This window comes from Meleagris gallopavo, chromosome 14, assembly GCF_000146605.3.
Source record: "Meleagris gallopavo isolate NT-WF06-2002-E0010 breed Aviagen turkey brand Nicholas breeding stock chromosome 14, Turkey_5.1, whole genome shotgun sequence".
Classification (NCBI taxonomy): Eukaryota; Metazoa; Chordata; class Aves; order Galliformes; family Phasianidae; genus Meleagris; species Meleagris gallopavo.
In genome coordinates this window covers 6,104,201-6,117,797 of record NC_015024.2, presented here as the reverse complement: position 1 = coordinate 6,117,797, position 13,597 = coordinate 6,104,201, and the positions used below count along the sequence as shown (strand labels likewise).

At 41.6% G+C, this 13,597-nt stretch overlaps 1 protein-coding gene across 1 annotated transcript in view; it reads left to right on the top strand.

The window, feature by feature from the left end:
- WNK2 (WNK lysine deficient protein kinase 2) overlaps nucleotides 1-13,597 on the top strand; it is a gene marked incomplete at its 5' end in the record, with an annotated part of 100,877 nt that overhangs the window by 85,454 nt on the left and 1,826 nt on the right. The window contains 3 exon segments of the mRNA XM_019619975.2: nucleotides 3,880-3,924; nucleotides 5,367-5,620; nucleotides 12,141-12,252. Coding sequence (XP_019475520.2) covers nucleotides 3,880-3,924; nucleotides 5,367-5,620; nucleotides 12,141-12,252 — 411 coding nt within the window.

Here is a 13,597-nt window from a genome sequence, read left to right as displayed (position 1 = left end):
AAAAATGCAAACCTTTTTACTTAGCAGTATTTGCTGCCCTTTAGGCAAACAGATTTTGCTTGTACAATAAAGATATGTTGGGCTGATCAGGTACTATAGGCCACTTACATATAAAATTAGGAAGGCTGATAATGTTCAGGAGAAAATGTTTGGTTAACCCACTGTTTGTTTGCATTGATACCAAGTCTCCCATTGCAGTGCGATGTTGCTCATCATTACCCACGAGGTATAGATCAAAGGCACAAGACCACTTAAAAACACTCCCCCTAATGTTATGAATAAATAATACTTTTAAGAATAATCTTGATTTTGTTTGAGGTCCTAAAATCCAAGCATTCAGGTTCTGAAAACTGATGTTTACTGCTTAGCACACTGCATTTATTTTCATACCACTTTTTAAGAACAGTTTTGCATTCAGGGTTTTTCCAAGTACCTGAGGGAAATCTCAGTATGTGATTTTTGCCATCTGGTATTATAATGGATGTAGTAGTTTCTTCTCCTGCACATATAAATCTCAAAGTGGTTTCATTTACCTTTCACAAAACCACTATTCAGGAGGATGCAAAAGCTCTGGGAGGTGGCAATTTACAAACAGCGTATTAAAGAAGATGGGTGCAGATATTGTGAATGAAACCGAGGGAATATGTGAATTCTTCCAATTATGAAGCTTCCCAATACTTTAAGTAATCAGCAGCACAACAAATTGGTTTCTGTTCTCAGCCCGTATGTTCTCTTCTCTGTTTCTTTGGGCAAAGTGATTTGCACTCCCCCATTTATGAGTCATAGCAGAACCGAACTGGGGACCTGTGAGGAAGCTGGGCTGTGCGGCCAGAGCCCGCAGATGTGTCTGGTGGTTCCATCTAGTGGGTGTCCAGAGCAGCCCTGGGCCTCAGGGAACAGCACAAAGTGACGATGATGGCAAGGAGAGGGCCAGCTGGCTCGTGGCCCTTCTTCTCTGTCAGGAACGTGGGCTGCCCAGTGCAAAGGAGACTTGAGGGTTTGCAGCAGCTCCTGCATGTGCTCTGTGCGAGCATCTCTGTGTGCAGGAGCACCAAGAGTGGGTTTGAAACACGGGGAGCAAGTGCATGTGGGCCTGAGCTGTGACCTGTGGTGCAGGTAGTTGTTCTGTGAGGCTTGGAAGTTCAGCTGGATCCGTCCCACAAATCAACGTTGTTTTGTTATTTAGGAGTTGCTGGGAGGATCCATGCTGCATTTTCAGGAATGTTCTACATCTACATATTTGACTGAGGAGTCTCAGCACTCTGGGGAGGGGAGCTCAGATGTACCGTATTAGTAAATACATTAGCAGCATGCTTCCATGAAGTAGTGTTCAGATGCTTTAAGACAGTTGTGCCTGGCTACAAAGCCCATCAAGCTTGAACACTTTCAGGTTTTCCCAGAACTGCTGTCTGATCTGTCCCCTTGTCCAGTACTGCTCTTTTCTTCAACTGCTCATGGAATAAAATATTTTTGATGGTCTCCAGCATAATTTTAGCCCAACCTCTTTCCATGGGTTAAATTGCAAGGGCGTCTTAGAGAGGAGTTTGCACTGATTGTGAGTGGGATTTTCAAAAGCTCCACTTGGCTTAGACTTGTAATCTCATGCAAAGCTATTCTTGTCAGGTCTGTAGTAATTAATATATTGTATGTGAATGGGATTATGGAAATGGTCTAACAACTTACTGCCATTTCAATTTTGTTTCAACTTTCATGTTTTTTGACAGCTGTTACAGCACAAATATGGGACAGTGGATTTTTTTCTGTCCTGTAAGATACAATAGCTTCTTAATTTCTCAGATGTTACCTCTGGAATTGGAAATAAAGCTTAACTTAGCTTAACTTTTACAGTCAGAGATTAAATCTCAATTAATTAGGGTTCATCTCCTTTTCTTTTCCAGCTATTAAACACCTTTATTGTGGAAGTAATACAATTAATCTGGTGAATTAGGTTTACCAAGTGCACTTTTAATTGAATTTGAATTTAAATCAAATCTTAGCTGGTCATCATCAGTCCCTGCTAGATAATGTTCCAATCTCCTAGGCAGCGCTGGAGTGATGCAGTTGGGAAGAAACAGCTCTTTTTGGTGATTCACCTTTTTGTAGTACTTCTCTTAAAGCAGGCTCCCTTTGTGTGAGTACTTTGTGCATGTCTAGAATCAGTGCTATCTGTCACTTCCCCAGGTGTTTTGGAGCAGAAGGTTTGCATTGGCACCCGAGGTGCACAGGGCTCGTGGCTTGGTGCTCAGGAAGCCGTGGGGCTGGTGATTAAACATTTTTACATGCATTTGAGCACGTACTGCAGTCAGCTGCCTGCTTTTAGTTTTTGCAGGCATTTTTCATTTGCATACAGGTTGTGCCAACTTCTACCTATTGCTACATGCAGAATGCTGCAGGGTAGTTAAGAAATTAACATTATATTATTATATTACTACCGCTGATGTTGCTATAATGGGGGTTGCTAGCTAACTTTAAAAGATAGGCATTGTAAAATATATGAGGGAAAAGAGAAAAAAATAACCAAAAAAATGCAACGCGATGTTCAGTTGTGAATGCGACTTGTACTTTTCATCTAAGCTTTGAGTTGAGAAACTAAGCTTTTGATCATGCTTGCATAAGACATTACTGTAGTCATGTCCTCCTGATTTTCCTGGAATATAAACTTCATTAACCTATAGGAAATAACAAAAAATTCTTTCAAACCAATCGTTCTTTTCCTCCTCATGCCACCCATATCAGAACACAAACATTTCTTCTCCCTTTTTTCCTCCCTCTCTTCTTTATTTTCTCTTCTCCAGTCTCTGAGTGATGTCTCTCCTTTCTCCTTTGAAGACTCATTCAGAGCCTATGTCAACCTGGACCTGCAATCTCTGAGTTTAAAGCTGCATTTCTGGCACAGTAAAATTAAACAGTGGCACCAGTTTACCATAAAGAAAAGCACATACATTCTTTATCTTGCTTTCTGCCCAGCCTTCTGATTTTACTCATGTGTTCAAGTGCTTCTTCACGATAAACTCACCATGCCCCATATCAGATGTTCATCTCCTCCCATACCATAACGATATTCTTCTTATCAAGTCCAAAATACCTTTCAGGAAATTTGGCACTCTAATGGAAATGGTGCCAATGTCTGGCGAGACCTAACTGTCAAATAGGGTTCTCTATACACATCTGGCACTGTAGATAACTGTCCAACAGAATATGTAAAATAAAGAAGGCTCTAACAAGATAATAACGAAAAAACACGTAGTTTGGTTAAATGAGAACTCAGCTACTCTGCTGGATTGTTTTTCTGCACTTGGACGAGATGAAGGGAAACTCATTTACAGTTACTTTTAATTAAAATTCTCACATTTTTTAAAAATCTCACATTTAGACACAAATCATGCTAATAAATAATTGAGAAAATTGGCCTCAGACCTGCAGAACAATGTATCTTTTTGGACTTGTAAAACGGGATGTTTTAGGGTTATTGTACAGTTTGTCTTTGCAGCCAGACTAGCGTTACTTGTTCCTGAAAGCATTTTTGGCCTCCTATCACAAACTGAATTGACATCATTTCCTGCATAAATAGGAATCAAAATCTCACATTAGGAAGCCAAGGCAATTTGAAATAAACAAAAAATGCATCTTTAAGTCATGGGACCTTGCTTTTGGCATGCTATTGTACCTCTCAAAGCTTTTGAATGGCTGCACATTAATAAAGGTTTGAGCTGTCCAGTTACTTAGACTTCCTTTACTCACCTGAACTGCTGACTTTGTCTGTCCTTTCTTGCATAATAACTACTCTCTGATTGCTTAAAAGTACAGAAGCTTGTCCGTCAGATTTGTTATGTTTAGTCTTACCTAATTCTGTATGTCTTGTATTGTTTTACCTTGTAGGGTCCACCTTGAAACGACTATGTCTAGGCAAAGATCACAGTAGTAGTAACTATCCCATTTTTGTTTCTCAGTATTTCCTTCATGGCATGGGATGCTTTTTCTTTGAGTTTTCTTTTTTCTTTTTACTAAAAGCTAGTTGTTTAATGAATAGAGCTGATGCACTTATACTGGTATGAAATTAGACTATATACGTTGTGATACTTTCCTAATAATGCATGCGCTGTGATGTTTGGGATCTGCGCATGCTGCAAGACAGTCGTGGTATTCTTTGTGTGTGAGATTGTGCACGCATGCAGCCAGAAAACTGGATTGTGTGTTTGTTTCCCTTAAATACACACTTTTATATGACTGCAATTTTTTGCTGGAGGAATTTATAGCTTAAAACTCTCTTGTTCCTGTGGAGATGCATGAAATGTTAAGCACTAGTTGAAGAGCTTTCCTGTCCAAGTACTTGTTTTCTCACTGGTCCCTTTCCCCCGAGAAAAGGAAAAGGAAATGAGCAGTGTTCACTTACAAGTTGTGTTGCAGTTTGAATGCATGATCATTTAAAGGCTATTAATGTATTTTATATGACTGTAGGAATACTTAGTTTATTCAGTTTCATTGACTAGTAGCTCATTAACAGAAAAAATGGAAAAACTGAATGTTTGTGTTTGCTTCTGTAATAATTTTACTGCAGTTCCGTGAACTTTTTGCTTGGAGAGATGGTCTTTATTTAAAATATTTAGATACAGTAAATCTGTTTGTAGAAACTTTCTTCCAGTTTGCTGCAGGTCTTGCTGTGTCAGACTTGTAGTTACCAACAGATAAATAGGACAGATCTCTTCCTAGAGACACACAAGCCTATAAAATTCAATTTCTGTTAGTGCTCTTCTCATCTGCCTTTATCTATCCCAGACGTTCTGTTTCTCTGTGTCAGAAACTCACATGCCCACTTATGGCCTCCTTTCTCCTTTTTCTTCTGTACATTAGTGGTCCCAAGGTTTTTTTCTTCCAAAATGTCAAGATGGCAGAGGAGGCTGTGGGTCCTGAAGCCTTTTAGATATTGAGGCCACCTGTACTCTTAACCTATGTGCTAATTAAATTTTTCTAGGAGGACAGTACACTTATGCAAATAAAGTACATTTTTTAAAATGCATGAAGCTGCAGCAAGTAACATACTCATGGCAGTCTTCCATGGAGAGACTTTGCAAGCCTGGCAGTGTGGGTGGCACTGGGTGTGCTTCTGTGCATTTATTCCTTCTCTCTTGGTCGTGAATTTCAGTTGAGAGAAGTTCTGGGCAGGTAACATAATGAGACATAATCTGAACGCATTTGGACCAGTGGACTTGGACCATTTCTTTAAGCAAAGGTGTTCTGTAGAAAGGAGGGGGAGGGTGAAGTCAGGAAAGCCGCTGTTTGAATTGCAGTGTGTGGGAAGCTATGTGAGCAGATAAGTGGTGAAATGGAGACGCCATTGTCAACTTTCTTTGTGTGTGATTTTCCAGGATCCTCTACAAACAGTCTTGTAACGTGTCCTGAGCCCCTTCCGCAATCAACTCTGCAGGTTCAGGCCAACAACAGTAACAACAAGAAGGGAACGTTCACCGATGATCTTCACAAGCTGGTTGACCAGTGGACAAGCAAAACTGTTGGAGCTGCACAGGCAAAACCTTCTTTAAACCAACTGAAGCAGAACCAAAAAAGGCAGGATATGGAGCCAAAGGCAAATCCCATGCAAACACAGAATGAGACATGTGGAGTAAGTGGCACTCCTTGAAGAACGTACCTTTTGCTATGTGTCTGACAGCCTTTGCAGAACTCAGATTTGGAGGAGGACATAAACTAAATTACTTCAGATAGCTGCTTCGTATAAATGTCCAACTCTTTTCATTAAGTACTAAAATAGTTTTGTTGGATTTTTTTTAATTGTCTTTTAGAATAATCTTGGGAGCTATATGGGCTGCAATATATATATTTTAAAATACAAATTTTTAAATTGCAAACTGTTCATTAACAGTAACACGCAGCAATACTTATTACCACTAACCGTATGTTCTTTGACTTAAGTTTTTATTATTGCTAACATTTTCTTCTTTTTGATGTTTAACATGAATCTTCCTCAGGCAGGCGGTGCCTGGGCTAGTGGCTTGTTGGCAGCAAGCTTTTGTCTTAGCACAAGCATTGCAGGTACTGCGCCAAGACAGGGCACTGCTCAATGTTCTGACCCTTGCTTGCTATCCTACACTGTGCAGTACTAATCTTGTGCATCTGTAAGGCCCTTTGCCTCATGGAAATACCATCCCCAGGAATTCCGTGGAAGTGAAGTACGGCAAAGCCAGACCTGGTGGTGCCCCGTTTGTCCTCTCTTATTTTCCGTAGCAGGCAAACAGTACCATGATGTGTGTCTGTGTCTGTGTCAGTGTTCAGTGCTTGTTTGTGCGACTGCATGACAGTGTTGAGGACACAGCCAGAATACCAATTCAGAATTCTCTCCCACCCTGCTCTGGTTTTCCAGATCCCTTTCTCATTCTCACAGACTGATGGTTCCTCAACTAATTATTTTTGCTGGATTCATTTTTTTTGGAAGAGCAGAAGTTGAGCCAAATAGAGGAAAACATTAATTTTAAAGGCAAGGAAATTGTGAGAGTAAAACTAGAAGGAATCCATTAAAAATAAGATAACTGGACCTGGGTAGAAAACCATTGCTTTTTTGGCATGTAGGAGGGAAACGGCTTGGATGCAGCAGTGGCAGCTCAGTTGCTGTTCAGGTGGGACCTGCTGAAGCAGGAACTTGCTGATGTGTCTGTTTTGTACCTGCTGGTCTCAGTAGATCACTGACTTCACAGGGAAAAGCACTTGTGTAAGCTTATTAAGCAGTTTTGCATCGATTCATAGTGGCCATTAATGAACAAAAGCTGGAGAGTAAATAATCCCTCTCCATAGTGACGGTTTAAACAGCATAAACGTGTTCTGGAGTAGAAGTGACGTCAAGACCCCGTTAGTTCTCAGAAAACGAGTCATGAAGGTGCCAGTAAACACAAATAGAAGGTCTCTGGAGATGCTCTAGGAAGCGATGGTGAGGGCACAAGCTCTGTTCCTTGGTTATCACTTACTCTTTTTGATGTGCTTTTTGCAGCTTGTCCTTTCCATGAGACTCCTGTAGTAGATGGAAGGATCTTGTAGGGATGCTCTGCCTGCTTACAACTCTGGAAAAGGGATGTGGGGGAGTCTTAATGATGTAAACGTCAATTTAAGATGAATTTTACCTTCTGCCATGTGTTGTCTTAACATGCTGGTTTTAGAGGGTTTGGTTTTTTAGAATATGTCTGTTCCAAGGATTTACCAAGGCTGAAGTAACTCAGATTATTGACTAAGAACATAGAAAGGTTGGGATTCCCTGCTCTTTGCTTCACGTTGTCACTTGCTGCTTGGAACACTCATAGCTGGGGACTGAGAGCTCTGTGCCAACTGGTGGCAGGTGACTTCATGCACCAGTCCTAGTAGGGATGCGGGCTGCAGAAGGGATGTAAATGTGGTTGGCTCCTTTGTTAGGGTTGTTGTTAGGGTGTTTTGGACACAGGAGGGGCACAGCTTGCCACAGACTACTTCAGACCTTCCTATATTGAACAGCACTGCTGAATTGCATTCCCTGTGCCGGGAGCAGGAGCTGCCACTGTACTGCATCCACCCACCCTCCTGGGCCACAGGAAGCAGAAAGTAGGGCCACAAATGTGATGAAGGACCCTTCTAAAGCTGTATGAGGGCTGCTGTAGAAGTTGAGTACCTTTTCAAATTCACCTTAAAGAGGATCTGAAGTGAAGGAAGAAGAACACTTCATGATGCTGGGAGGAAAAACAGGCAGGAGAAGAGGGAGCAAGCAGAGAGATACTTAGCCTGGGCAGCCAGGAGAGTGACCCAGTGACACCAGTTCTTGGAGTTATATGGAGAGATGTTGTACTTGCAGTAAATCAGTATGGAATCCACACTTCAAAATGGTATTAGACAAAAAACATTCAAGAAATCACAAAGGATGAAAAAATAGCTTTCTAACAGGGAGCATGTAAAGCTCAGGCTGTACTACTTCAGACCATCTGTTAACACCATCTTCATGTCTTTTTTGATTAAATGCAAGATTACCTTTGCAATAAAAGAACTAAGGAGCACTAAACAGATTCCCAGCTCATCAGAGAAATTTTTAATAAGGTTTTATGTTGGAAATAAAAGCTAGATAAATCGGAAGTATGGTGATGCTTATCATTCTTTTTATCTTTGATAGTGCCAATGATGAAACACTGGAACAAACCAGCAGGAAAGTGGTAGGGCCAGCTGTCTCATAGTCCAACCAAGTATTTTGTCGTGGGAGAAGCTAATATTGGCCCATTGTAATAATTGGAAATGTAGACATTTCTGAATTTCCTTTGGACATTATGGGAAAGGAAGGTGTCTCCTTGAAGAGTTTTTAGGCAGGAGTAGGAGCTGTGTGGGTTGTTCTGTGGTGCTCTGTTGGCTGTAAGGACAGCCCTGGGGATCAGTACCAGGCAGAGCTCTTCCACATCCTCCTGGGGTGCAGTCCATACAAGGTTTGGCAAAGAGGACGTCAAACCTGATGGCTCTCTTCTTTGTGTCCATTTTTTCCCCAAAACAAAATCGCAATAAGTCATTGCTAAGGGTATTATTATTTTAATACTCTCTTACTGTCCACAGATTGCTATTTATATATAAGCTAGTTTGGCTCATTTCAAGTCTTCTCTGTCACCCTGGAAACAGATGTTTGTTTTTCCCCCACCTCCTTTCAAGATGCCCTTTCAGTGGATGTGTTGGTGATGGCTTAACAGTTGGACTTTTGATGATCTTAGAGATTTAACTCTAAGATCATTGTTTAACTCTAATGATTCTACTATTCTAAGATGCTTCTAGCCAACAGCAGCAGATTTGCTTGGTGTGTGAATACAATGTCTTATCAGTGTCTTTTTTTAAATTAAATGAAGGCTACTTTTAAGGTGGAAGCACAGAAGAGAAATCTGTTAGGTATTTAATAAGCGGTCTAAAGACGTAGGGGTTTTATTCTCTTCCTTTTTATAGTCACAGGCATAGGAAGCAATAGTTTGGGTGCAAAGGTGGATTTGAAATTCTGCTTTGTTTCTGTGAAAGCAACAATTCCATCAGAAAGAAAGAAAAAAAAAAAAAGCCAGTTGGTTTGTCTGCAAATCTCCATTAATGCCTATTTAGAAGCTTGTGGGGAAACCTTTGGGCTTCCAGTTTCATTACTAGAGCAATGAAATGTTCCTTTCAGAGGTTTTATTTAAACATGGAAATATGCGTGGATTCTTACTGTCAGTAACATGGAAGGGAGTAGGAGATACTAGGCAGAATTAAGTCAGTCTGCCTGAAAATAGCTATTTCCCTCATGCTTATCCATCTTGAAGGCATTACGTAGTGATCCTTTCTTACAGGTAATTGTGGTTACCACCACCAGGGGAATATATCCAGGACCGTGAGCTGCTTTCTGTGTAAAAAGCACTGGATATTGTGTGGCTACAGGTGTTATTTGAAGATGTCTGGGAATGTAGAGTGCAGCAAACATGTTTTGTCCCGTTGTACCGTTACATGACTGCATGGGCTTTAAAGAAAACTTACCAAAAAGAAAAGCTGTAAACATGCACTGAGTCTGTGATGTGGTTGTATGTGTGGGACATGGCAGTCCGTGTAAGTCGCTGACGTGTGTGATGGTGTAGGCACTATTAGTAATTGCTGCACATCTGTTTGCATTTAGGCATCCTCATTTTAATGAGCTGCCTGCCTGGGAAGCAGGCGCTCTGGAGATAGCTGCAGATGTGAGAATGGAACAGAAGGACTATTAACACCTTTTGCTGTGTCTTTCATGTCCATTGGGTTGGAAGAATGTTGCAAATATGATGTATCTGTGCTTGATTGAAGCTGATCAATGCTGCCTGCTCGCTCTGAATGTCAGAGCAGCTTTCTAGAAGCTTGGAGAACTGAAACGCAAATCTTCAGTAACACCTCTTACCTTTGGGCTTTTGGTACACTGAAAAAGGACGGATAAGAACCAACTGGAGAGCTAAACAAGTAGAAGCCACTGGTCTATATGAGTGCAGGCTGTTGTTACATCTGTTTTCAGCATGCTCTAAACATGGGCTGTTTGAGCTGGTATGGTATTCAGATCTTGTGCCACTTGCTTTCAATTCCCAACATAACTTCATTACAAATTTTGTCAGCAAAGTGCCTTGCAGCCTCTGTGGCTTTGCTAAAGCTGGGCAATCCAGTGCTGTTTTGAGGACTGTACCACTGCTTGCTCATCTCAATGTTTCAGTCAGTTTTTGTGTGCAGGAGGAAGGGTTTCAGCCTCCTTTGGTGTTGGTTTGTTGGTTGTCCAAAGATTGTGCTTTAAAAAAATGAGTTTGTCTAAGGGGCTGCAGTACAGGGGGAGTCACGAGCTGGCTGTCTTTGTTGCTCACAGCATGGGGTTTGCTTGTTCGAAGTGTGCGGCAAGGTGGGGGGTGCAACCTTACATTGTGAACGTGCCTTTGTCAAGCAGGTTTCAATGTGTATGTGGAACGTTTGGGTTTGCAACATGATGGCATTTATTCCTGACCGATATGCATAGCCTTAAGTATAGCCGCTGCTTTACTGAGTTGATTAACTGAGCAAGAAAAGGTAAAGCAGCATAGATCAGGTAAAGAAGTAGATTAGTCAGCATTTGAAAAGATCTGAAAAGAAGGCTTTTTTCAGTTATAGGTTTTAAACTTGCTAAAACGTCATTTTCAGTGCCGCTTGATAAGTCCATTGCTTTTGGAAGAGATTCCCTACATAGGCTAGGTATCTCTACCGGCGTTCTTTGTCAGCCACTTCACTCACAACCATCTAGCAAGATGAAAACCATCACTCTGAGGATGCCAAGCATGGTTCTAAGAACAGCCGTCAGAAGTCGTCATGTTGTATAAATGTGCATGTCCTCAGTCGCTCCGTTTGTTGGTCTTCGCTCTCTGCTGTTAGTTTTGGTGAATCTTTATGGATGAATGATTTTAAATTCATTATACCAAAGTAGCTATTCCTCAGTTTGATGTTTGCCATCGCATTCACGTTTCAGATTAGAAATAGAGGTAGAAAAGCAGTGGAAGGTATTGGATGCTTGTGTGTTTCTAAAATTTGCTCTGGAGCACAGGTGAGCGCCCCAGAGCAGTGCATCAGAGTGCCATTGTCATTTTTATTTTTAACTGAGAGACTGAAACCAGAGACTAGAGTAAGCATTCCATGCACTTCTCTACAGATATTCGTTTCCTCTTAATTTTCACCTTCATGCTAATTCTATTAGTTTGATGTGAAATATTTTTGATATTATTATTATTATTTTGATATTATTATTGATATTGGACACTCCCAAAGTGAGAGAATTATTTTTTTTGTGTCATGAATAGGTGCTGGCTTGATGAGACCCATGGCAGGGAGTTGCAAATTATGTGAAATTTAAAAAGCAAAGAAATACTGTAAATCTCATCCAGATTAAGACCAGGCAGCATTTTGTATAATTATTGTCTCTGTGGCATTGTGCATTATGAAGCATGTAATTCGGGTGCCCCTGCCATCCCCATGTTTAGGAAGACGAGCTCTTTCTTTGAGCATAGCATGCAAAAGCAGAGTAATTGAAGTGAATGCTAATTGAATCTCAGCAAAATAGCAGGACTGGCTCCAGCAGCCCCTGGGCAGGATCAGCTGAGTCCTTCTGGTTTACCTGACTTGATCCCACACCCTCAGTGCTGGGTAGTGAACCTCTACACAAAGTCTTCCCTTCTTTGCCACCCTTGGTTTGGCTTGGGCGAACGGCCCAGCATGAACGCCTTTCTACAGCAATAACGTGCTGAAGGTTTGAAAACCTGCTTTGGGAAGGGCTGTAAGAAGTACACTGAGATTTGGTTTCATTCTGCATTTGGCTTAATTTATTTACTTCTGCACACAAGATGCAGTAGCAATGAGGGACAACAGGGGGTTACTTTGCACGTTAAAGCTTTTCCAGGGATTTTGCAGCATTACATTCTTACCTGCTCAGTAATGTTTCCTGATTCCTTAAACAGTAAGATTATACTGAGACATCCTTCCCTCTGTCAACCTTTGCTATTAATTACCAAAAACGAATACAAGTAAGAGGTGTGAGTGTGAGGAGGCCAAGAGCTGGGCTGTCCTCCTGTGCATGCCGCCCCTGCGTCCCACGGGTGGGAAGATAGACGCTTAATAGCCATGCTTTTTTATTTTTCTTTTTGTAGGTTAATTCAGTAAGAACAGGATTGGGGAAAAGGTGCATTGTTCCAGTGTCTTGTCCCATGTCAGCTGCGCTAACTCCTGGAGTTTCACCATCCATGCCAGTGCCTATGCCAGGTACTACCCCTTCTGGCACAGTAACACCCTATGCGATGCCTCTTTGTCAGTATGGAGGAGTTTTCCCTACGCCGCTTTATGGAGTGCAGTGGTCGGGGCCGGCAGCACGGCCGGGGCTGGTAGGAGGGCAGAGCATTGCTCATTTCTCGGCTCTCGGCAAAGCTTGCTTGCAGATGTACCCTGTGCCACTGCAGCAGCCCGCGGCCGACCCGCCCGGCCCACGTGTGAGACTGACATAGCTCAGTGGGCTCTGATAGGTGATGGTGATTGCGACCTCGTGTCCATCTGTAGATGCCATATATGTCAGAGAGGCTTGGGTCCGCAGCAGGCCTGCCAGCCTACACAGCCATACACCACATCCAGCAATCACTGTGATGGGTTTCGCAACAGGTCGTTTGTTTGTTACGGCAATATCTGCATATATGTCATTGCTGAAGACACTTTATTATGTTGTGTTCTGATGTTTTACACTTGCAAGCCTTGAAGTTGATGTACTTGAATCGATGACTAGAAATTGTACTAACCTGCAGGAGTACAGTGCCTTGATTATCAGCTTTTCAGTTCCAGCTGGAAAGAGATGTAAAAATATTTGAAAGGTGTATTTTATTTATGATTTGCTTGTGGGTAAAGTTCTTTTTCTTTGCAAAGATATCGAAGGTTTACAGTCGAAGCGCGTCGTCAGTTTCATTCTGCTGTAAATGCTTTAATTTTAATTGATGTGTTGAATTTTCATTTCCGAGGCTTTACAAAAAAAAAAGTGAGGTGAAGTTTGTTTGAGATACTGATGGAAATTTATTGTCTTTGTACAAGGAGTAGTGTAATGCACATTTTAAAATAGGAGCATTTACAGAGTGATCCTAGTGAGCTGTATATAAGAACAGATAATAGCTTCGGGCAGTGCAATCCGTTCCTTACAGCCTTTGGTAAAGCCGCTGCAGGTTGCAGCCTGCTGCTGCAGCGGACACACGAGTACTGCTTTCCTCCAGACCACAGTAGCCAATTGGATTACATTTTCTTTCCCTGCCGGGCTTTTATAATTTAGTTAAATTACAAATCTATGCGTGTTCCATAAGTGAGAAGCCTGATGGAAATCTGGGTTGCAGGAGCACGTCCGCAGGTCGCTGTCGGAGCCATGTAAGTACACACACGTGTGTGCTCTGCCTTCGGTTCCGAAACAGAGGCTAAGAACGTGTTTTGCCACTCAAGTGCTAACAGTGTTCACATTGAAATGGAATAAAAATGTGAAGCTATTATTTTTCTTTTTTCCTCTGTGAGCAATGAATGCTTCAGCTTTGGAATCTCACCACCTTTCATTTGAATCTTTTTTCCTTTTTTTTCTTTTTTT